Below are 23,674 nucleotides of genomic sequence, written 5' to 3' on the forward strand. Positions count from 1 at the left end.
TTACAACAGTTAGATGGTGTTTGTGAGGTGACTCATTTAGTCATTAAATATTTATGGATGAAGTATTATTGCAAGTGTCTTGTTTTTATCTTTCTTTGAAACTTGGAAGCACTTGGCAGAGTAAAACTTCATTGCAGCATTAACTGCTTAATTTTAGCTGTTTTTGGAGAATAGAGAACTAAGTTCGAACAGGAAATTTTGAAACACGGTTCAGTTCATGCCCTGGGACCAGTTCTCACCACGGCACTTCAGCTAATAATAATTTTAGCAGGGCCAAGAAGGAGCCCAGAAAATGTCTTTGTTCTCAGCTTGTGGAGAAGACTCCCTGCCCCAGGACACTTGACCTGTAGATTTTATTTAATTCTCAGCACAGGGCATGCCCAGAGCAGCAGAGCAGTGGGAGAGTGGGGCTGAAAGCCACTTAAAGCTCCTGTGGTCCTTTGCCCTGGGCTGTTGTCCTGCTGTTTTGAAGTCTGGGCACCTGGGTTGTTTGGTGATGGAGGGACTAGGAAGCATCATTCATACAAACAGGAGTCAGTGACTCATGAGGCCTTTAGGCCTTTTTGATAACCAGACAAAGTGAGGGGCAGGCAAAGAGCTAATTTCCAGGCAAGTAATTAGAAATGAGTCATTTATTAGGGAGGCAAATGTGATCATTGGAGGTGAGACTTAGGGACAGGGCTTGTGACATGGCAAGGATTATAAAGGAACTGAATAAAAGATCAATTTACTGCCAGCAAAGATTCTCTAAGGCTCTTTCTCTGTGATTGAAAAATACCGTGAACTGATAACTGATTAAATAAACTCTGCATCCAGCCCTGCTGGGTAGCTGGCAGAACTGTCCAGGTTACCAGGGGCCCCAATCGGATCTAGTTGTGGGTATTTTAGTCACTGGTTGGGATGGTTGAGGCTGTCGTCAATCTCTTGCAGTGCTCTGGGCTGGGAGGTGAAGGCATCGGACAAGCTTTAAAATTCGATTCTACTATGTTGGTCTCTGAGAGACCAATGTCACTGTAACGACCATACTACTAAATAAATCGGCTCTTCAAAATCAGAGGGGACAGATTTCTTTTGGCTTCTGGATTTTTAAATTTTTGTTTTGTGTTGTTGTTTTAAATCTATTTCTACCATATGAAAGAGTAGGCTGATGCGATGCATTTTGAAATATTTTTAACTAAATTAATCAATCTGGGTGGTTAGACTCCAAGAAAAGCAATTTATTTAGTTTGAAATAAAGCAATTGAGCCATTTAAAATTGAATTTCTTTATACTTTAATGATTAATATTGAGCAAACAAAAATCTTTATAGTAATAAAAGTCAGCAGAAGTCTTTTTCTTTTTAATTTAGATTTATATCCTTCCTCCCATCCACTTAATTGCCTTTTTAGATTTGAGGAGGAAAGTGCTCGAGGAAGCGTGAGTATGAATTCTTAGGTAATCACAGGTTGTAGGACTTTTTAGCATCTAAGGAAGTTCACAACTTCAAAGTAAGAGCTTACAGGTGCAGCTTCTTATTCAATCTGATTGTGTTTTTAGTGATTCTTGAACCTCAAGTAGAAAGTGTTTAAAACTTTTCATTTTGTAAATAGAAGGCTTGCTCTACTGCCGACCGCAAGACTTTAATTTTCTCTTGGCAATTTCAGTCCTGTCCTTTGATGCATTTGTGAAGAGTAATGTTTCCCAGAATGAGCTATGTCTTTCCCCCAAGCCCCCCAAACCTGCCTGCACCTGCTGCCTCATTATTGCAGATTATGGAAGCAAATCGGGAGGCAATAACCCAGTGTCCGCAAGTGAATCCCTGCTGTCCGCGGAGCAAACAAGGCAGAGCTCAGTGGTAATTGTAGGCCATTAAACCCTTACGGCCCTCAGGGCCGGCAGCGTGTTAGAAATAGGTAAGCTGTAATTAAGTTACAGGCGATTTGATTATGCTCTTGTGTGTTTGGTCCTGTTGCAATGAGAGCAGATTAAAACCATGTGATGGTTAAAGCTGTGTCATCCTGCAAACATCATGACAACTTCTGCAAATTAATCTGAACTGTAAAAGTTCCCTAATGAGATGATGTCCTCTGTAACCAGGAGGGGCGTTGCCGAGCCCACGCTGTGCCCTTCTGAGTGAGCAGGGGCTGCGTCGTGCTCAGAAGGTGGTGACCGGAGGGGAGTGGGCAGGCCATTCCAAAGTAGCCTTAGTGGTTCTCAACCTTCCTAATGCCGCGACCCTTTAATACAGTTCATGTTGTGGTGACCCCCAACCATCAAATTATTTTTGTTGCTACTTCATAACTGTAATTTTGCTACTGTTATGAATCGTAATGTAAATATCTGATATGCTATATGTGTTTTCCGATGGTCGCGACCCACAGGTTGAGAACCGCTGCAGGGACACCAAAGAGGGTGGTCGATGAGGTCCCAGAGGCTAACACTAGTAAGAAACGTAGATAGTACATGTGTGTGTTGAAAGCTGGTAACAAGGCGTGGATTGGTGGGTGCTCCTGAGTTTTGTTCCTGAGTTTTGCCTGTCGTTTCTGGAATGGGTTTTGGCCTGCACTTTTCTCCCCTTCCTTTCCCCTTTCCAGTCCAGTCAGTGGCTGCGTTGTGCACAAGGACTACACAATTTCCTGGTGGGTGTTGACTCACTTGCCTCAGCTGTGTGGCTCCCCAATACCACTTGGTCACCTGGCTTTCCTGGAAGCCAGCAAGGGTGAGAGGTGGGGTGGGGGCAGAGTCCTAGCAGCCCGGGACACTGAGTCAGGAGTCCAGATGCGCTGACAGTTACAAGGTACCATCCTCCCCACATATCATGTGATGTCCTGCTTCCCACGCATGCTGTTCATACAGTAAACAAAGTTGTAGACAAAGGGAGTCCTTTGTGATAAATTCACTTTACTATTCAAAGGAGTGCAGACAATGTGCATGGAATACAGCGCCAGAGAAGACCCTGAAGCCATCGGTGATGTCCCCGCCCCGCCCACCACCCTCTGCCCCTGCCCCTGCCCCTGCCCGTGTCTGTGTCAGCTAGCGCCGAGTGGCTGTGTGCAGTGGTCCTCGGTGCTGCCCAGCAGAGCAGCCTTGGGATTGCTGCCCAGAGCACTCGTGTGGAGAGCCGCTCCCGTGCCCGCCTCTCTTGGTTAACCCTCCTTATCCTCTGCTTCCATTTCTGCCTCCCCCACCACCTCGTCATCTTCCTCCAGACCTGCTTTGGCGTCTTGAATCTGCTGGTACTCGGACACCAGGTCATGGATGTTGCTCTCGGCCTCCACAAACTCGTCGATGTCCATGCCCTCGCCAGTGTACCAGTGCACGAAAGCCTTCCTCCTGAACATGGCCGCGAAGTGCTCGGACATCCTGGTGAACAACTCCTGGATGGCCGTGCTGTTGCCGATGAAGGTGGCGGCCATGCTCAGCCCCGGGGGCGGGATGTCGCAGACGGCCACCTTGACATTGTTGGGGATCCAGTCCACGAAGCAGCTGCTGCTCCGGGTCTGCACGGTGAGCATCTGCTCGTCCACTTCCTTGGTGGACATCTTCCCTCGGAAGATGCAGGCCACCGTCAAGTAGCGGCCGTGCCGGGGGTCACAGGCAGCCATGGTGTTGCGGGCATCAAACATCTGCTGGGTGAGCTCGGCCACCGAGAGGGCCCGGTACTGCTGGCTGCCCTGCGCCGTGAGCGGGGCGAAGCCGGGAATGAAGAAGTGCAGGCGGGGGAAGGGGACCATGTTCACGGCCAGCTTGCGCAGGTCGGCATTGAGCTGGCCCGGGAACCGGAGGGAGGTGGTGATGCCACTCATGGTCAAGGACACCAGGTGGTTGAGGTCTCCGTAGGTGGGCGTGGTCAGCTTCAGGGTGCGGAAGCAGATGTCGTAGAGGGCCTCATTGTCGATGCAGAAGCAGGCGTCGGCGTTCTCAATCAGCTGGTGGATGGACAGCACGGCGTTGTAGGGCTCCACCACCGTGTCCGACACCTTGGGCGAGGGCATGACGCTGAAGGAGTTGAGGATGCGGTCGGGGTACTCCTCCCGGATCTTGTTCATGAGCAGCGTGCCCATGCCTGAGCCGGTGCCCCCGCCCAGCGAGTGCACGATCTGGAAGCCCTGCAGGCAGTCGCAGGCCTCGCTCTCGCCCCGCACCACGTCCAGGACGCTGTCCAACAGCTCCGCTCCCTCCGTGTAGTGGCCCTTGGCCCAGTTGTTGCCAGCCCCAGAGTTACCTGTGGCAGAGGACACGTGGTTATCTACCCAGAGGCAGAGGAGGCAGGGTGGAAAGAGGAAGACGCCATTAGCAGGCATCCTTCTCTCGTCCCAGTGGAACCTTCCAGAAAAAAAACCTACCGTGGACAAAACTGTCTGGTTGAAAGAGGCTTCCCAATTTGCTAGATCGGATGCTGTCCATCGTCCCAGGTTCCAGGTCCACCAAGACGGCTCGGGGCACATATTTCTTATCTGTGCAGAAAGATAGGAAGAGTCAGAAAACTATTGTTTTTTCTAAAAGTTAATGTTTCGCTCTAACCAGTTTTCTCAGTGGATAGAGCATCGGCCTGGGGACTGGAAGGTCCCCAGTTCGACTCTGGTCAAGGACACATGCCTGGGTTGTGGACTCCACCCTCAGTAGGGAGTGTGCAGGAGGCAGCCGATCAGTGATTCTCATCATTGATGTTTCTCTCTCTCTCTCCCTCTCCCTTCTTCTCTGAAATCAAGAAAAATATTTATAAAATAAAAATTAATGTTTCATCAAAATGGAACCTTGTGATACTGCGCCCCCCCCAAGAAAAAAATGGTGTCTTTGGTAGACAGATTCACTATCACACCCGGACCCTGACAACACACAAATCTACAAATGCCTTAAAAATTATGTTTCCATTATTGTTGTGTTTGTTATGTTGCCAACGACAGAGATTCTGTTCCTATTGGAAGTGCTGCTGGTTTTTACTTAAAAACCAAATGGGAAGCCTGGTGCTTAAACTGCACGTGTTAAGACATGTGCCCCCCTTTAGTGACTCCTTTGAACAGGGCTTGGGGAACCCGTCACTCAGCGTCCTGCCAAGGTGCCCGGACGTCACCCATGGACATCGCGTGGTCCCCTGTGAGCACTGGCCGCCCCGAGCACAGCATCCTACCGTGGGCCTCGTTGTAATACACGCTGATCCTCTCCAGCTGCAGGGCGCAGTCCCCGCCATAGCTCCCCACCGCGTCGATGCCGTGCTCCTCACCAATCACCTCCCAGAACTGAAAGCAGAGGAGGGATGGTCAGTGCGCAGAGGGACTCGAAAAAGGCTGTGTTGGCTGCAGGTGGGACAGGAAGGCGGGAGGTGGCCCTGGGCCTGCCTCCCTGGGTCTCCCTGCCTGTCCCTTCCCAAGACGTGCTTTTGGTCCTTTTCATAAATCCTCTCCGTGGCATCATCCCTTTGTGCCTCCCCTACACATGCATCTGAAGACTGCATTCCATACCCACCTGCATTCCCCAAATGAACTGTCAACATACATGAAGTTGGATTTTGCTCTTATTAAATTCAGGCTGTTGTATACCTTAAAGCTGTTGTTTAGCATTTCACATCACAGTGTAGCTCTAATTTCATCTGTAGTGCTCCAAGCATATGAAGTATAGACTCCAGGCCCTAGCCGGTTTGGCTCAGTGGATAGAGTGTCAGCCTGCAGACTAAACGGTCCCAGGTTTGGTTCCAGTCAAGGGCACATACCTTGGTTGCAGGCTCCTGCCCAGCCTGGGTTGGAGGTTTATTTTCATGCAGTTTACCCAAAAGCCCATAACTGGGACATCTCTGCCCGATGCAAGCAATGTGCATTTTGATGATCAGGTGTGCACAGAGTTAAAATCATGCACAGCTTACCCTCTTGTGACTGTTTGAAACACATTGCACCTTCAATCACACATACAGTACTTATTAATGTACATACATGCCAAGCTCTCAGTATGGAAGCAGTTACCGGACGCCCTCTTTTCATTGCCCTGGAGAAGCCCATCGTCCCGTGCAATGAAAACATCTATGCTCAAGTCACCAGCCGCCTCCTGTGAATGACGGCTCTGCTCCGGCCATGGTCTCATTCCCAGTAAGTTACCAGCACTGTCCAGGGTGTGGAAGAATCAATGAAGTTAAGTTCTGTGATACCACAAATTAAGTATAACTTCAAGTTCTTATGGACCCAAATAATAAGTAGTTGCTGTGGTTCTGACCAGGAGGCCACAGAGTTCTGGAGTGAGAGCGAGGACCCGATCTGGGCTGCTCTCCCTCTCAAGGGCCTCCGTCCACATTATCTTGCAGCGTCAGGGCCGTGGGGGCTTGGGCCTCCTCTGTGGGCTGTAGTTTGAACATCTTATCACTGTCGTGTGGAAGGCTGATGCTTCCCTTCAAGCGGTAATCGTCTTTGTCCCAGGGTTTAAGCCCCTGGTTTCTGCATAGCAGCAGCATCCACAGCAGCAGAAAGTGGAAACCAGCCCAGTGTCCATCGGGGATGAATGGTAACAAATTGCAGTCCCCCCACACAAGCAATATTCAGCCTTAAGAAAGGAAGGAGCCTGGCTGGGTGGCTCAGTTGGTTGGAGCATCGTCTGGTGCACCAAAAGGTTGTGGGTTCGACTCCCAGTCAGGACATATACCTAGGTTGCGGGTTCGATCCCCAGTCTGGGGCTCCTGGGAGGCAATCGATTGGTGTTTATACATCAATGTTTCTCCCTTCCTCTCTGAAATCAATGAGAACGTCCTCAGATGAGGATTTTTTAAAAAGAAAGGAAGGAAACCCAGTCACCTGCTATAGCCTGGATGAACCTGAGGACATTGAGCTCAGTGACACAAGCCTGTCACAAAAGGACAAATTCTGATGACTCAACTTACATGAGGGACCTAGAGATGTCAAACTGAGACGGAGTAGGCTGGTGGGGCCAGGGCTGGGGAGAGGAATGCGGGGTTATTATTTAGCAGGGACAGAGTTTCAGGTTTGCAAGAGGCACTGAGTGATACTCTTTTAAATAGTTAAATACAACAGCCTGAATTTAATAAGAGCAGCAGAGGGGAGGGGGATAGTTAAGGTGGTAAATTTTATGCTGTCTTTCACCAGTTTTTTTTTTTAATTTTAAAGACAGTTTTAATACAGTTCATACTTGTAAAAGTAATTTAAAAACAGCAATGAGAACAATCAGATGCTATAGAATTGGTCATCAGATTAGGGCTGGAGGCATTGGGCGCTCTCACTGTTTTCTTAGCATTACCAACTGAGCCAGGTCCTTTGAGACATTTTAAGAGGGGAAGAGAAAAACTCATTTATATTCCAGAGGGTCTATTTTAATTCTGATTGCTCCTGGGCACAAACCTTGTAGGTTTACCTTTTACTTTTCTGTTGCATATTAAATGGAACAGCAGTTGATCCTTTTTAACTTTATAACCTAAAGAGGAGGGAAAGATAGCTTCGTGATATGGTGTTGAAGGTTTCCCAGCAAACTCTGGAAAACTGTTTGGAGACAAATTACTGTTTTCAGACATAAAAAGTTCATTGCTTAGAGATGATAAAAGTAAAAATAGTTGATGTGTATCGTACACAAGAGACTCCACAAAATTAACATGAATTAAATTAACCCTTTAAACCTTTGCTAATTCCTGAGTCTCTAATTAAAGGCTGTTTAATAATCAAACGCCCAGCAAGTGCATGCTGTCTGTTCAGCTGACAGAGGGCAGTTTCTTGGTTGGCTGCACCATGGACCGTGGTGAAGCTATTGCTAGGAATGCAGGCGCCTTACCTTGGCTCCGATCTGGTTACCACACTGGCCGATCTGAATGTGCACAATTTCACGCATCCTTGCTTTGTGCCCAAGGGCAAGATCTTCACGGCCTCCTCAGACCCTGGGAGAGACGCCCTTCACCAGTGTGAGCCCAACACGACTGGTCATCGCAGTGATGGGACCAGCTGACCCAGCTCCCCGCAGTGTGACCCAAGGGTGTGTCCAGCCCAGGCCCAGCCCCGGCCCCGGCCCTCCTGTGCTCAGCCTGTCACCCTAGTGAAGGGGGTTTTCTCTTCCTCTCCCAGCGCAGAATAGTGCCTGGTCATTTCCTAGAGTTCAAGACCAAAGGCTGCCTTTGCGCACGGTGCCCGGCAGTCCAGCACCAGGCCTAGGCTTGCGCGATGGACCCTCGGCATGTGGTGTGACAGCTGAGCCTGGCCCCTCATCACCCTCTCTAGCCCTGCGTTCTGTTGTCCCCTTTGCTCTTGTCCTGCTGGCTGGGGCTCATTGCCTGCCAGGGGTTTCCTTGAGCAGACCAAGAGTGTGCCGGGGGCCAGAGGGACGCCCACCCACATTTCCATTTCGCTAAGGCCCAGCCGAGGGCAGCCGGACTGGGGGGTGCAGAGGATGGACCCGCTCTTCCAGGTCCTCAGCGTGCTTCCCTGAGTTCCCAGCAAGCAATTTGCAAAACCAGGCCCAGGCCCCCCTCCTTCTACCCACAGCCAGCCCTGCCCAGCAGCACAGAGCCCTGGGGGTGCAGGCAGGGCCACATCTCAGTCTGAACCCCTGGCACGTGTGCACCTGCTTCCCGATGCCTCTTCAGCCTTTGCCAGGGACCCCGAGGCGGGCCCTGGTCATTGAACAGCTACCAACCGCCACCTGCCCTATGCCAGGCACATCTTTGGGAACTGGGGGTTGGGGAATGGAGGAGACTGGTGCAGGCAGCTCCTGCGTCCCAGAGCTCTCTGAGGAGGTGACTGACTTAGGAAAGCAAGTCCCTAGGATGTGGATTCAAAAGCAGGACTGAACTGGACTCAGCCCCAGAGGCCCTGGTCCCTGTCCTCCCTGCCCCTGACCTGATAGGTGATGTCGGTCGAGGGGTCAGCCCTGCCTCCCAAGCCTTTCCAGACCCTTGACTCCTAAACCCTGTGTCCCCCCGGCCTGGGCAGCCTGAGATGGGGGTGCAGGGGACGGCGAAGAACAGTTGCTAACAATGGACTTGGGGGAAGGGGTGGTCAATAGCCTCTACTCACTCCCACAGGCATTCACCCTCAGGAAGGACCTGAGCTGTCCATTGAAAGCAACACCGAGAGGTGGGGGCGGAGGACTGTCCCCCGGGGGCCGGCAGGAGAGCCGCTCTAGTCTGCCACTGTCCGGAAGAGGCCCGTGACGCTGGGCCGGACCTGGACCGGGGAAAGGCGCTGTGAAGGGCGCTCCTAGGACAGTTGTGGGCATTTGAATACATGGCATACATTGCTCAATAGCACTGTGTCCATGTTAGCGTTCCTGCATGTGATCGGGGCCTGGGGCTTATGCAAATAGAAATCCTTGTTTTCAAGAGACTATGACGCACTCAGGGTCAAGAGTCACCAGGCCAGCAATTCAGTCGCAAACATTTAGGCAACACAATAAAAATGCGATCCGTGGAACGAGGTGACCCAGTGTGGCAAGATGTTAACAGCAGGTGCATTTCCCCCAACGTGGCGCAGGGTTAGCGCTCCGGTAACGCTCCTCCAGCTTGGCATTTCCTTCTGCTCAGGTCGCAATGACTGCAGGCATCACAGAGGCCTCTGCTTCACACCATGCCGCCCTCAAAGGCAAAGAGAAGGAAGTGCGAACTCAAGACGAAGGAATTCGGGCGTCTAGCAGTACTTTTCACAAATTAAAAAATAAGCTTTAGCTCTCATAGGTGTCACCCCACTCCCTTTCCCTGGGTGCCCCCTTCCCTCATCCCCTGCTGACCTCCCCACCTTCCCCGGCTCATCAGACTCCTACAAAGTCCCAGAGCCCCAGGGAAGCTCCCCTGTCACTTCCTGGAGCACCTTGACCTTCCCCTCAGCCCCTGGGTCACACACACACACACACACACACACACACACACACACACACGTGCGCGCGCGCGCACACACACACACACACGCCTGCGGCCCCAGCACTTTACCTGGTCCTGTTTGCTAATCACTTATCCTCATGCCTTATCTCCCGCCAGTCTGGAAACTGCCGCTATCTTTCTACCTTCGAGTCCCCCACCTGCCCCTTGGGTAACAGGGCCTCAGCAAATGTTTGCCGAGCGCACACAGACAGCTGGGCAAGTTTGAGCAGCCATGGCAAGTTTTCATAAAGGCAATAATGTATTTATTCAGAGTATGTCCTCATGGGGCAGGGGGTGTGGAAGGGGGAGGCTGGAGGATTTTTCCCTCCAACCCCTAAGTGGCTTGTTGATGGGTAACCGCAGGTGCTGCTAGAGCTGCTCACAGGGCCATGTGGGCTGCGGGGACACAGCCAGGCGGGGGCTACTAGGTCTCTGTGCTCGTTCTTCGCTGTGTGGGCAGGAGCCACTGTGTGGGCCCCCACCACCTCCACCCGGAGCACATTCCTCTTGGTCATCTCAGTTTGCTCAGGGAGGGGAGGCCAGGCTCCCAGATGGGCGCCTAAAAGGTTTTTCTGTTAATGGGGCAGTTGGCAAGAGGAGGGAAGAAGAGGAGCTGTTTGCTTTGAGCTGTTTGCTGGCAGTGTTTACTCAGTCTCAGCACTGCACTCAGCTTTGGACACCGCTGGGGCGAGGGCAGATGCTGGGCAGGGAGCCCACGGTCCAGGGCCGAGGCTTGGCCGCTCGTGGGCCTTCCTCCTGCCTGAACCTGAGTTTTCTCGGCCGCAACACGGGGTAGCGGTCGCCGGTTCGCTGTGGGGACTGTGCCTTTGCAGGCAGTGTTTTCCAAGTCTGCTTCCAAGGGTGTTAGAGGCTGCGGCTCCCTGTATAGATGGCACCGTTCATTTCTAGATAGTGAGCACCTACTATGTGCCAGGCTGAGCTAGTTGTGGGCGCAGAAGGCTGGCTGTCCGAGTTTAAAATGTCTGGGTGGGACAGGGTGGTGAGAAAGGCATGGGTCTGAAAGCGGCCACTCTGCACCCCTTTGTCCTGGTGACAGCAGCTGTGTGCCATGGAAAGAGCTCTCCCCTGAGGGCCCTTCTCAGACCAGCAGTGGCAGCCCCTCCCGGGACACTGCTCTGCTCTCCTACCGGGAGGAAGGTGAGCCTCTAGCTGGCCCTGAACTGCAGCGAGGGATGGAGAGTGGCCATCTGTGACGAAGGACAGTCCTTTGTCCCCCAGAGAAGGGCTGTGGCAAAGGCAGGTTAGCAGTGACTGCCCGGGAGCTCAGAGCATCAGCGAGCATCACTGCAGAGGGCAGAGGGCAGAGGGCAGGAGCAAAAGCATCCCAGGGAATGCATGGTGGTGACACCACTGCACGACAGGAAAGCTGCTGCCTGCGGACGCTGAAATGACCCTTAGTTGGGCCTCGAGAAGATGCGGTGGCAGCCAGCCCCTTCCTGCGTGTCCCCGGGTCTATTATGGGAACAGAACTACGATGATAAGGAAAACCAAGTGTCACCAGAAACCCCAGATCGGCTGCTCCCAGACTTCCTCCAGGAGCTGCCCCAATGGTCAGATGGAGCCCCCCCCTCCATTTGACAAATGAAATATAATCAGGAAAAACACAGCACACTTAGAATTCATTGATTTCATCCGCCCCTGATCCTCTTCTGGGTACATCCAAGTTCCGCGAATAACTCCGAGGAGATTGTTGAATTACAGTGTTTGCTTGTGATTCAGAGGCAGAAATTTTTCCAAATGTCTTAGCAAGAAAATGACATCTGAGGGGCCATTATGAGTGAGTCAGCGGTGTGGGCAGATCAGCTGCACCGAGCTCCCCGTTCCTGTCCTCGGCTTCGGGGTGTCTCTAGCTGTGAGAGAAAGTTCTGGAGGAAGAATAAGGAATTCGCAGAGAGGAGGGACTGGGAGAGCATGGCTGTTTTTCTATAAGCCAGGCTGCCCGGCTTCATGGAGAAATTTTAGACCTGGTCCCCCAGCCGAAAATCCCCATAGCACCCACACCACGCTGGCCTCGGGGCCACTCTGCCCCGCCCCCGGCCTCCAGCCCAGCAGTGAGACACTGCAGCTCTGTGGGCACATCAGGGGTCAGAGCTGGGCTGTGCTGTCTCCAAGGTGCAGGAGGAAACACACGCTCGCACGCTCACGCACCCCCCCGAAATGTCGTGATTCCACAGGGACACCTTAGCCTTCTCCACCAAGCCTTCCCCTCCCAAGGCGGACAGGACCTGATAAGCAACGTTCGCTGCGGAAACAGAGATAAGCATAACACCGTCCGCACCTGGAGCTGAAATCAAACAGAAACTTACACTTCTTCAAGCCCCGTGTTTGTCCAAGAAACCTCTGCTGTGCGCCTCCCAGAAATCCATTCGTTTATCCAACAAATACTGGCCAGGTGCTCTCTGGGGGTTTGAGGGACCTCAGGGAAGTAGGGAAGGGGGGCCCTGCTCTCCAAGGATGCAGACATACAGCCCTGGTCCCCTTTCCACTGGCCTTTGCCACCTCATTTGGGAATCTGAGGCTCAGAGAAGAAACCGGCTCACTCGAGTCCCAGAATGATGGCAGAAGCAGAGACGGGTCGGGCTGCAGGTCTTTGGGCCCCTATGTCCAGGGTACAATGTGAGGTGTTGGGAGGGGTCGGCCCGCTGGCCTCCAGTGAGGCATCTGAGGAGCCCAGACTGCTTCCCTCATCTTTCTCCTCACCCCTGGCCCACTCCTGGGTCCTGCCAGCCCTACCTCCCAGACAGGCAGCCGTGTGCCTACTGTCACCATCTCTGCTGCGAGGCATCATGACCACAGCCGGCCCCACCTGGCCTCACATCCCCTCCGCCCATGGCCACCAGAGGGATCTTAGCGCATAAGCCAGGCCCTGCCCTTCAGGAGCCAGCTGCCACCGGGGAGAACTGCCCACGGGGCTCAGACCTTCGGAGAAGATGCGGGAGGGGCGGGGAGGGGGCTTTCGGAGACTGCGTTGCAGGGCGGAGGGTCCACTCCTCCTGGGCTGCGCCTGCAGGAAGCCTGGCCGCGGGCGGTAGGCAGGACACAGCAGCTGGGGCGTGTCTAGGGCACCTGTGAGCTCTCCGTGACCTCACCGGCCTGTTGGCCAGCCACCCCTGCTGCCTCGTGCCCCTTGGCTTCTTCCAGGTGAGCACCCACCAAGCATGTTTGTGTGTCGAGGACTTTGCGTAGTCTCTCCCGCCTGCCTCGCAAGTCCAGCACTTTCCATGCCCGTGTCCTCGCCACCAGTCTCCGCTCCCTGGAGTGCCCTCCCCAGAGCCCATCTTTAGCCAGCCCCGTTCTACCCATTTCCAAGCCCTTTCTACTCCCGGGGGCTTCCTTTCTCCACGTGCCCCTTTCCCGAGTGCAAGCTCCTCGAAGGCAGGGGCTGGCACAGTGGTTTGGCACATGCCAGGAGCTCAGCAAATACCTGTGACTGCCTGACTTCAGAGAGCACCCGGATCTGACCAAGACCCCTCAGACAGGTCATGGGCAGCTCCCAGGCGGGCTTGACATTCTGCGCTCGGCCACGGCCAACGTGTTCTGAAGGTCATGCTGACAGCCAACCTCAGGAATAGGGTCCCAGGGAGGCAAGTGTGTGCAGCCAGGAGAGGGGTTAATGGCGATGCCTTTGGGGACAGCGGCAGGACGAGGGCACACCTGACCCACCCTATCGGAAGGCCTCCCCCGCAAAGGCGTCTGGGATTCAGACTGAGCATCCGGCCTCATGGCCACGTGGATGGAGAGGAGCCCTGCGGCTGCCAAGAACGCCGAAGTGCTCGAGAAGCCAGACTTGCCTGGCAAGCAGGGTCGGCATCCCTCCAAACAAAACCGGTATCCAGGATGTGGCCAAACTCAGGAATGTGGAGTAATGGCAAGTGTCTGCAGCTTGCGGGTGGGAGCCACGACACGGCCTGGAGGGAGGGGTGAAGGTTCCGAGGAAATTCCACAGACGCAGAAACAACCTGTCCACACTCCCCTTCAAGTAGGGAGAGCGGGCCGGCCCCGGCCCAACTAGAAAGTATGTGTGTTCTTTATCGGGACGAAGGGAAATCAACCTTATTTTTAGAAATAATAGGTTTTTGTGTTGTGGCCTTGGATCATGTATGTGTCAGGAGACTTTATAGAGGAAAAGAAAAGAGGGGGGACTAGATTCTAACCTGCCACCCACGAGCCTATGCTAAGTAGAGGTCTCCTGACCTCTGTGGGCCTCAGTCTCCCACCTATAAAATGGGGAGATAGCAGCTGGCCCCACCTCCAACATCTAAAGAGGACAGATGATTCCCAGTCTGGAGACTATTCTAGAAAGTCATCATCTCTGCCTTCAAGCACCACTAGGAACAGGTATGACTCAGTTACATCCAGGAGGAAAATGCCAGGGCACAGGTAGGCTTCCAGAGAGAGGACTTGGTAGTGGTTTCAGGGGACTCCACGTCTCAGCACCTGCAAGACTGGCCCCAGGTGGGACAGCAGGGCACACAGAGTGCAGGAGGGAGTGGCTGGAGCTGGGAGGCCCCTGCCCAGCCCCCTCTGCTCCAGGCTGGGGAAGATGAGTCTTTATCACAAATGCCTTCACAGGACCGGCTGCCAGGTCGGCCAAGGCCCAAAGCTGCGCTCAGGTGCACTTGCTGTGCGGAGAGACGAGCAGGCCCCGGGAGGCCAGCCCCACAGGCTCTTCCTCCTGCTGAGGCCAGCGGCCTTTCATGTTGATCTGCCTGCCCTTCCCTAGCAGTCTGCAGGCTGACACTTGGCTCAGGTTGGTCCAAGGCCACCCCGCCTCAGAGCCTCAGCAACCACTGATCACAGCCAAGTTCACACGTGAAGGGCCCTGGGTCTGTAGGTCTGACCGTCCAGGGGCTGGAGAGGCAGAGCGTGTCACACCAGACCTCACTCACTTCTCACCTTGCAAGTTGTGGTTTCAAATGTCTGGACTCCCTCCCCATCCTGCTGCCCGATTTCCCCATCACTTTCTGAGTCTGACTTGCTTCCGTGTCAGGGAAACGCTTTTGGGCCACAGCGAGACAACCCCGGGGTCCTCCCATCACCAGCCTGAGTGTCATCACCCCTCCCTCCGTCTAAGCTGCATTCCACAGGCCTGCGTGACCTTCCCAGCCAGGACCCTGGCCTCCGCCCTGGCCGCTGGAGGCCATGTGATCAGGCCAGCCTGCTGCAGCGTCTGTGGGCGGCAGCATATGGCAAGCTTGGCCCTCAGAGCCCGGGACCTGTGTGACTGCACGTCACCTGCCAATGACGAGCTTAGGGCTCTCCCAGGAGAGAAAGCACATCAGAGGGTGGGGCCGTGACCACACTTGAGCTCCCAGTGGCTTTTCAGGAACAGAGACGAGACTTCTGGACTGAGAATGCAATGTCCGGGCTCCACCTGAGGCCTCGGCTGCTCGGACAGCCACTGCCGGACAGGTGTCCAGCCACGTTGGGGTCCCATGGTCACTTCAGCACTCCTAAGGTGGCCACGGAAATTTCTGGAAGTCCAGGAGGCAGTCATTTTGATTTTTGATTGTCGGGTGGGCACAGGCCCAGGAAGGGGCCAAGGGACCGCAGAGGGGCCTGCGGACCCCGGCCAAAGCCTGTGCGGACCCTTCCCTTTAGGCCGAGGCAGCGGCTCTGCGGCCTGGGCAGCAGGAGGGAGGGATGACTGTTCCGTTACGAAATCGAGGCCAGGGCTCCCCACTTCTGCTTTTAGTCCCGCATTTGACCCCGAAGAACTGCGTCAGCAGGAAGCCTGCGCAGCATCTTGGAAGCCAGAATGCAGAACCAAGGATTTCTGTGCCAAGGGAGCCTGGCACTGCCTCCTCTGTGAGGGGCAGCATCTCCTCAGAGGGCCCGAGCCCTCGCCAAGGGGGGTGCAGAAAGCCAGGCGAGGGCAGGATTCTGGGGGGACAGTGGCTTTCCTCCAGGACTTGGGGAGCCCCTGCCCCTTCCCCGGAGGCCCGGGCCCAGTGGGATGTCGGGACAGGGGCACCTCTCCAGGGCTGAGGGTCTCAAGCATCCCAGGCTGCTGGGACATTCGGACCCGGCCGTCCCCCTGCCCCGCCCCAGGGCCCCTCGAGGTCTGGCTCCAATGTGCTCGGCAGGCCCGCAAGCCACGTGGCCGGTGGCCAGTGGCGGGGTCAGGTCAGGGGTCTGGCTCCCCGCCCAGCGCGTGACCCCATCCCAGCCCCTCCCGCACCGGCTGCGGCTGGGCGGCTCTGCCCGCGGCCGGGGCGGGGCCGGGGTCACGGGGGCAGGAGCGGCCGCCCCGCCCCGGGGGTGTGTCCGGGCGCCCGCGCCGCCACCTTAAGGACCGGGCGGGGCCGGGCCGGAGCGCGAGGGCCGGGAGGCGGCGGGCGGAGGGGCACCGGCGCGGGATCCGGCGCGGGGTTCGAATCGGCACCGTTGCGGGACGGGCGCGGAGCCATGGCGTCGTCGGGGCCGGCGGGGCCGCTGCTGCTGCTGCTCGTGCTGCTGTTGGGCGCGCGGGCCGGGCTCCCCTTCCGCCCGGGCCGGGGCTGCTACCGGGCGCCGCGCGGGGACCGGCTGGCCCCCCTGGGGCGCAGGTCAGCGGCCTGGGGGCTGCGCGCGCGCCCGCCTCCTGGGGACCCTGCCGCCTCCTGGGGCGCCCTGCCCCCCTTGACCTTTGAGGGTCAAATCAGTGTGGGGGTCTCGCTTCTCTCTCACACCCGGGGAGCCCTGCCTTTGGGGCGGCCTGGCGGGAGCGGGCTCACGTGATGGAGGCCCCGCCGGTGCGAGGCCGGGCGTCCTGATAGCTGGTCTTTCCCCAGGACCTACCCGCGGCCTCACGAGTACCTGTCCGCGTCGGATCTGCCCAAGAGCTGGGACTGGCGCAACGTGGACGGGGTCAACTATGCCAGCGTCACCCGCAACCAGCACATCCCCCAGTACTGCGGCTCCTGCTGGGCGCACGGCAGCACCAGCGCCATGGCGGGTAGGTGTGGCCAAGGCCTGCCGCGGGCTCCCCCCAGCCTCCAGCCCAGGGCCCAGCCGGGATGGGGTGTCGGAACCCGCAGACCGATGCCGCCTCCGCAGGGACCGGTGACCCAGGCTGGCGGGTCCCCACGCAGGTGGACCTGCTTCGCCGGGACCGGACCGTGACAAGTGGCCCCTGGGATGGATCCAGACGTGGGAACACAGCGGCTCCCTCCGTGTCTCGGGTGGAGATGGAGCTGCTTTTGGACAGCAGCTGGCAGTTGCGGTGCCGGCCCGCCTGGGCTTGGAGCCTCACTGAGGCTGGCCCTTTGCTCGGGGACCTTGGCCGGCTGGCCTGTGAGGAAGGCTGCGGAGGTCAGAGCACCTGAGGAGGCTGCTGGGCCTGGCCAGGGAGGAGGGGGAGCCACCTCACCCTTGGAGGAGGGGTCTCCTCCCCACAGAGGAGCTCAGGGCGGCCGGCTGAGGAGTGGCCTCTGCTGGGGTCTCCCTGGGGGCCTTGCCCCATCTCTTTTGGGGGACAGGAAGGAGGAGGAAGGGGGCAGGTAGGCCGAGGCTCAGTTGGGAGGTATAGGAACCCTCGGGGGAGCTGGGGCGGCCAGGAGCTAGACAGGGCCAGAGCTCGAACCACTGAGAGGCGTGGGCCGGCAGGCAGGGCATGGGCAGCCTTAAGGCGGAGAGCTAGGGCAAAGGCCGGGCAGGTGGGCAGGGATGGCGCTTGGCTGAGGAAGTGAAAGGGCCCCAGTGGGGGAGGGGAGAGGAGGAGGCAGAAGTCCCCTGGGCCCTGTCCCCGGGGAGGGCCCTAGGGGAGCCTTGAAGAAGCTGGGGGAGGGGGGAGCAGGGCCTGCCTTTGACTGTCCCTTCAGCATGGTGAACCTGCCACGGTTCTGGGGGAATTTCCTGGACAGAGGACTGCTTCTCCCACTTTCTCCTCAAACCTCCATCATCTTCCCCAGCAGCAGGGTTCTCCTTCCACTTTCATTGAGGAAACAGAAGTCTCCAGAAGGGGACTTCCACGGGGGCCCGCCCAGCCGCCACCCAACACAGCTGGCCATAGTTTACGCCTTCGCTCTGGTCTCTGGGCGTCACGTGTTCGAGTCCCTTGCCCAGGCCACGCCTCCCTGTGCTCAGATTTGGCCATCACTGAACCTATGAGCCCCAACCCGCCTCCAGCCACCACTCTCTGCTGGCCTCCCTGCTTCCTCTTCCCCATCCTTGAGCCCACTGCAGCCTCACTCCACTTCGTTGCAAGGTCACTGGCAAGAGGCAGCCATGCAGGCAGGTCCAGTGGTCAGCCCGGGCCTCCACCTCCTGGGCTACCTTTGCAGCGAATGCTTCTAGCACTCTCCCTCCTCCTTCCCCGCTCTTCCAGGCTCCTTGTCCTCCCAGCTCCACTAATGAACTTCGGCTTCCCCAGGACCAAGTCCCCGGCTCCACCCAGCCTGAACGCTCCCCTCAGCTTTACACCCAGCACCCACATTCCCTCTCGCTTGGACATCTGGCCCCTCAAACCTCATATGTTCAGACTGAACAGCCCGTCCTTCCCACTACTGCCCTCACCCCTGTGGACCAAGAAATATGCAAACCTCTAGAGAAGCGTGTAAGACTTTATTTGAGCCCAAACTGAAGACAGTTACCGGGAAGCAATATCTCAAATGCCCCAGGTAGTGACATTTGGAATTAAGGGGGGAACATGAGCAGAATTACAGGGAGGTGAGGAAGCAGGCGGCATGGTTGCAGGATTATTAACCAGATCCAGTGCCCTCCTGGGTGGTTGCCCTGGAGGGGTCTGAATAGAGATGTTTCAAAGGTGTGTTCACCTAAATGTATAGGAACAATGGGCAGGGCTGGCTTAAGGCAAAGAGAAATCCCTTCTAAAAAGTTATATGCCTGGGGCTTGTCTGCCCACCATCACCTGCCCCGTTGCCATGCCCGATTCCTCTGTTTCATACCCTCATACAATCCTGCAACAAATGTCGATTCAAAATATTTTGCGAACGCCTCTGCATCTTGCCACCTCCACCTCCACACCCAGCCTGAACCCCCACACCCGACACCTGGCTTCGTTCTGGAGCTGGACTGGTCTCCCTGCTGTCCAAGCACAAAAGCTAGCCCGAGCCTGGTCAAACCCTGGTCTTAGACCCCTTTAAGATTTCCTGCAGATAAAACACAAAAACCTTCCTTGGTCTGCCAGAGCTCCCTTCTTGTGGGTCCAGTGTGGTTGCCCTGAGCTGGAGCCTGCACTTGCAGACCCTCCTCACAGGGATGCCACTCAGTGAGGCCTTACCCACCCTCTCTGCACGTGGCCCCGAGTTCTCCCCCCTCGGACTTCATGCTTCCACACTGACATGTGTTTATTGTCCTTTGTCCCCCACCACGTAGACCTCTGTGACAAGAAGCTTCTGTCAGGAGGAGGGTCCGGGGCTGCAGGAGGGGAGAGCGGGATGCTCTGGGGGGCTGTGGGGGGCTCTCTGCTCACTGTAACGAGCTCTGACTTGGGGATGGAAAGCAACAGGAATCCCTGAGGTAGCAGCCCCTGGCGGGTGTGTGGCTGTGAAATCGGTGGAACGTGAGCAGAGGGGACTGGGGTGGGATTGGCTGCAGGTCCAGGGGCCCCGGGTAGGTGCAGGGACCACCTGTAGTGCCCCTGGCTGCCCACAGTGGGGTGTGGGCCCTGCCCACAGGCAGAGTCAACACTGACCAGATCCTGGCTGGCTGCTCAGAGCCCTGCCTCTGCCCCCCAGTCCCGTGGTGCAGATGCCACCAGCAGTGGGCGCAGTGCCCTCGGGACTGGTCCCGCCCAGCCTCCCAGGGGCTGTTGGCTTTGGGCTCACTGCCTGTGGTCCTGGCTGCCCTTGCTCACCAAGTGTCCCTGTCCTTGCTCCTGGCCCTTTCAGTTCCTCAGCGGGCACTTACGGGGTACCTACAGCTCGGCCCTGCCCACATGCCCTTCCAGTCGAGTAGTGTGGCCAGAAACATCAGTGCAGGGAAGGGCCGGGGGACAGCTCTGGAGAGCCTCGGCTTCCTCAAGGCAGTCTGGCGCGGGCCCTCCAGAGAGGGACAGGGGAGCCATGGACAGGCTGGGCAGGCTGGGTGCTAAATCCCATGGGTGTGCTTGCAGATCGGATCAACATCAAGAGGAAGGGGGCATGGCCCTCCACCCTCCTGTCTGTGCAGCACGTCATCGACTGCGGGATGGCTGGCTCCTGCGAGGGGGGCAATGACCTGGAGGTGTGGTCCTACGCCCAGAGTCACGGCATTCCGGACGAGACCTGCAACAACTACCAGGCCAAGGACCAGAGTAGGGCTCACCCACCCACCCTGCCTCCCTCTTCCCAGGACAGTCTAGGCTTCTCTCCCTGGTGGGGGCACTAGGGGAGGCTCAAACCTGTGGGTTTGGGGGAGCAGGGAGCTGGAGCCCATAGTCCTTGCTGAGGGCACCAGAAAAGCCCTGGGCAGGGATCTCTCCAGCCTTGTGTCCCTGTGGCGGGGCTGGCCGTGGTTGTGGTTCTGACATGGTGGCTGCGTGGGCCTTTGTAAGAGAAGCACAGGTGGCCATGATCCAGGGAAGAGTGAGTTTCCCGGGAGCTGCTGAGCGCAGGCGGTCCCGCTGGAGGAACATGGCTCTGGCCTGGTTCCCGCCACACGACCCCGGGCTGTGTGCATTCAGGTGGACCTGGAGTCCAGAGGCCCTGCATGGACCAGCCGACCTGAGCGGCCTGGAAACCCTGGAGTTGGCACATTCCTTTGAGGCTGCTCCCCTTTGAAATGAAAAGAAAAAGTCCGTAATTGGCAGTTTTAAGTCACCTACCTTTGTCAGCTGGAGCAGAGAGCTGGGACCAATTCAAGGGCTGTTTCAGACAGGAGGGGGTTGGGGGAGGCCAGGTGCTTTCCCACCCCACCCTCTCCTACAAAAGGGATTGCCTCGCCCTGTGCCTGTGAGGCACACAGCAGATTCAGGCCCCACCCCATGGCCGGCCCTCGGCTTGCCTCCAGGGCCATATTGCCCAGCCACAAGGAATTCCCCCAGACTGGTTGGGCAAGTCTTGAAGTGGTAAACCCTGCAGGGATCTGAGAACCGAGAGGGGCAGATAAAGGGAGGAGAATGACAGCTGGGAACCAGGAAATCAGGTGGGCCCCAGGGCCCTCACTCTGACCCTCTGCCCTGGCAGCCCTGAACTGGTCTCCTCAGGGCTGGCCTTTGTAACCCTGGATGAAGGGCAGATGCAGCTCATCAGGAGCCTGGCTGTTTGCAATAAATAGCCTGGTCTTTGTATTTATCGCATGGTGGCCACTTGCTGGTTGTGCTGGGCATTTGGTGACCAAAGGACACATCAAGCCATTTTAACCTCAAGGAGTCGAATGTCCTAGGGGAGGAACCTGGGCTGATAAGAAACTAGAACAGCAACATAAGTAACATGAAAGCTGTGAAAAGGCAGGAAAGGCAGGTCGGGTCTGAGGACAGACGCAGTGGGTGGTGTGGAGAACTAAGGGCTGCAGTTTTTAAAGCCTAATTCTTGATACCACTGCAAACCAAAATCATCAAAAATGCTCTTTTTGCCAAACGATCAGCCTATTCACTAGTCATCTTAAGAGCTAACTCATCTTCCGAGCTAACCATCCAGTCACTCTATTTTCAGCTATGGAGTTTGTGAACGGGCCCTTCTCCAGGCCATTAAAAGAAAAGAAAAAGGGCTGTCTCTTGAGTGCCTACTATGCGCTAATTACGTCCTGTGCTTCCCACCAAGGCCTGGGGCCGGGCTTTTCAGGACTCCTTTGCAGCCAAAGGAGCAGCGGGATTACACAGCGGTGGTGATGACTGCCAGTGTCAGTCAGGGAGCCCCGTGCAGGGTGGGCCTGGAGTGCTCACGGGCGGGTGACGGAGGGCGGTCCCTCACTGACTGTGTGCCCCCAGAGTGTGACAAGTTCAACCAGTGTGGCACATGCACGGAATTCAAGGAGTGTCAGCCCATCCAGAACTACACGCTCTGGAAAGTAGGCGACTACGGCTCCGTGTCCGGCAGGGAGAAGATGATGGCAGAGATCTACGCCAACGGTCCCATCAGGTGAGCCGCTGTAGGCACGTCACCGCTTTCCTTCGGCGGGCTTTACTTGCAAGGCTCGAGACGGCCGGCCGCCAAGGAGTGGAGCCAAGCTGGCTGTGGGCCCCTCAGGTGGTTGCGAGTGAAGGGCAGCGTGTGGAAAGGCCCCGGTTGCAGCGAGTGCTGTGGGCTGTGGGCCAGGCTGACAGCAGGCAGACTCACTTGCCGCACTAGCTCAGTCAGATTTACTCTGACTCACAAAGTGCTAACTCCCTCCCTGCTTGCTCCCAGCTGCGGGATAATGGCAACAGAAAAGATGGTGAATTACAGCGGAGGCATCTACGCGGAGTACCAGGAGCAGAGCTACATTAACCACGTCATTTCCGTGGCAGGCTGGGGCATCAGCGATGGGACCGAGTACTGGATTGTCCGGAATTCGTGGGGTGAACCATGGGTAAGATGTTCCTGCTGACACTCCTCACATCCATGGTGCTGTGGCTTTGTGGCTGGGAGCTGGGCCCTCAGCAAGCGCCAGTGACATTGGGGGTCAGACACTTGACTTGTGTGGGGGCTGTTGCTGTCCTGGGCATCGCGGTGCGTTAAGCAGCATCCTGGCCCCTAGCACCAGACGCCAGTAGCTGCTCTCCCTGTCCCTCCGTTGTGACAACCAAGACCGTCTCCAGACATGCCAGGTGTCTTCTGGGGGAACGGCCTGGTGGTGGGACTCGACTCTAGAAGTTTCAGGTTAGCTAGCTTATTCCTTCACAGCCATCTCATCCTTTTTCCTGTCAGTTTGGCTCCTCCCAATAATCCTGTATACTTTTTCATATCTTTGATTTGGGTCACAAATGCAGGGGAGAGAAGCTGATTGCCAGAATTTTAATTTCTAAGTAGTATGAACCATTAGTGGTTTAAGGCACATTCATTTTTGTGAAATGGGGGAAAGTGATTAATGTTGAAGTGCCACAATATCAATATTTTGTATATATATTCTTATTGATTGGCTGCCTCCCCTTACCACTGAGCCATGCCGGCCAGGCACAATGTCAATATTTTGTATTAAATGACTACACATGGAGAAACAGGAGGAAGTTGTCATCTGGTCCAAAGCATCCATGTTTTGGTTCCATGAATTGGCCTTTGCCATGCAGGGACCTGCACCCCTCATGTTACCCACAAAAGGTATTTGCAAGCAGGGGTCCCACGTGGGAAAGGGAGAGGCAGGTGGTGGAGCCTGTGCTGAGTGACAGGCAGAGGGAGAGGGGGTGTTCGGCATGCTGAGGAGTGGGGGTCAGGGGCTGGGCGACAAGCTAACACGAGCTTCCACTTGTCACAGGGCGAGCGAGGCTGGATGCGGATAGTGACCAGCACCTACAAAGATGGGAAGGGCGCTAAATACAACCTTGCTATCGAGGACAGCTGTGCATTTGGGGACCCCATCGTTTAAGGCAGATGTCTCGGAGAGCAGATCTTTAAGAAAATATCATGAACTCCCGTGGTTTGGAGGATTGGGAGCTGATGTTCAAATCACACTGCGAGGGCACTAAGCACCCGGCGGAGCACATCCCTGGGAGAGTCTCAGAAGGGATGGCGTAAACCAGCCAGGCCACTCCCCTGCAGGACTGCAGTGAACCATCTACCTGCCCAAGATGGGATCGCAAGACATTAATTATGTGAACTGCATTGTCGTCGATTGATGGTTTGGTATTTTCCCTCTGGCAACTGTAGTCTATAATGTGGCATTTATCACCAGTTCTTTTGTCACCTTGGAAGGAATGGGGAATAGAGGGAGACAGCAGTTTCAAATCGCCCAAGTGATGAATAAAATACGGGATTTCACAAGAGAACGGAGCCTGAGCGT

At 56.0% G+C, this 23,674-nt stretch overlaps 2 protein-coding genes across 2 annotated transcripts; one reads left to right on the top strand and one right to left on the bottom strand.

The window, feature by feature from the left end:
* Positions 1 to 2,991: 2,991 nt before the first annotated feature.
* TUBB1 (tubulin beta 1 class VI) lies at positions 2,992 to 7,882 on the bottom strand. The gene is made up of 4 exons (XM_070421370.1): positions 7,741 to 7,882; positions 5,111 to 5,219; positions 4,326 to 4,436; positions 2,992 to 4,204 (listed from the first exon to the last, which is right to left on the bottom strand). Exons 1-4 carry the CDS (start codon positions 7,795 to 7,797, stop codon positions 3,126 to 3,128), a joined length of 1,356 nt encoding a protein of 451 aa, XP_070277471.1. The 5' UTR covers positions 7,798 to 7,882; the 3' UTR covers positions 2,992 to 3,125.
* Positions 7,883 to 16,154: 8,272 nt separating this feature from the next.
* CTSZ (cathepsin Z) lies at positions 16,155 to 23,660 on the top strand. Its single transcript, XM_070419686.1, has 6 exons — positions 16,155 to 16,383; positions 16,609 to 16,772; positions 19,893 to 20,072; positions 21,687 to 21,837; positions 22,105 to 22,267; positions 23,150 to 23,660. Exons 1-6 carry the CDS (start codon positions 16,244 to 16,246, stop codon positions 23,258 to 23,260), a joined length of 909 nt encoding a protein of 302 aa, XP_070275787.1. The 5' UTR covers positions 16,155 to 16,243; the 3' UTR covers positions 23,261 to 23,660.
* Positions 23,661 to 23,674: the final 14 nt, after the last annotated feature.

This window comes from Myotis yumanensis, unplaced genomic scaffold, assembly GCF_028538775.1.
Source record: "Myotis yumanensis isolate MYYU_CA2020_CCGP unplaced genomic scaffold, mMyoYum1.0.hap1 SCAF_7, whole genome shotgun sequence".
Lineage (NCBI taxonomy): Eukaryota > Metazoa > Chordata > Mammalia > Chiroptera > Vespertilionidae > Myotis > Myotis yumanensis.

Coding starts and splice junctions, on each gene's coding strand:
- TUBB1 (XM_070421370.1), bottom strand. CDS start 7,797: ATGCGTGAAATTGTGCACATTCAGATCGGCCAGTGTGGTAACCAGATC. Junction 5,220..7,740: donor GTAACCAGATCGGAGCCAAG/GTAAGGCGCCTG, acceptor CTCTGCTTTCAG/TTCTGGGAGGTGATTGGTGA. Junction 4,437..5,110: donor GTATTACAACGAGGCCCACG/GTAGGATGCTGT, acceptor CTTTCTGCACAG/ATAAGAAATATGTGCCCCGA.
- CTSZ (XM_070419686.1), top strand. CDS start 16,244: ATGGCGTCGTCGGGGCCGGCGGGGCCGCTGCTGCTGCTGCTCGTGCTG. Junction 16,384..16,608: donor CTGGCCCCCCTGGGGCGCAG/GTCAGCGGCCTG, acceptor GTCTTTCCCCAG/GACCTACCCGCGGCCTCACG. Junction 22,268..23,149: donor ATTCGTGGGGTGAACCATGG/GTAAGATGTTCC, acceptor CACTTGTCACAG/GGCGAGCGAGGCTGGATGCG.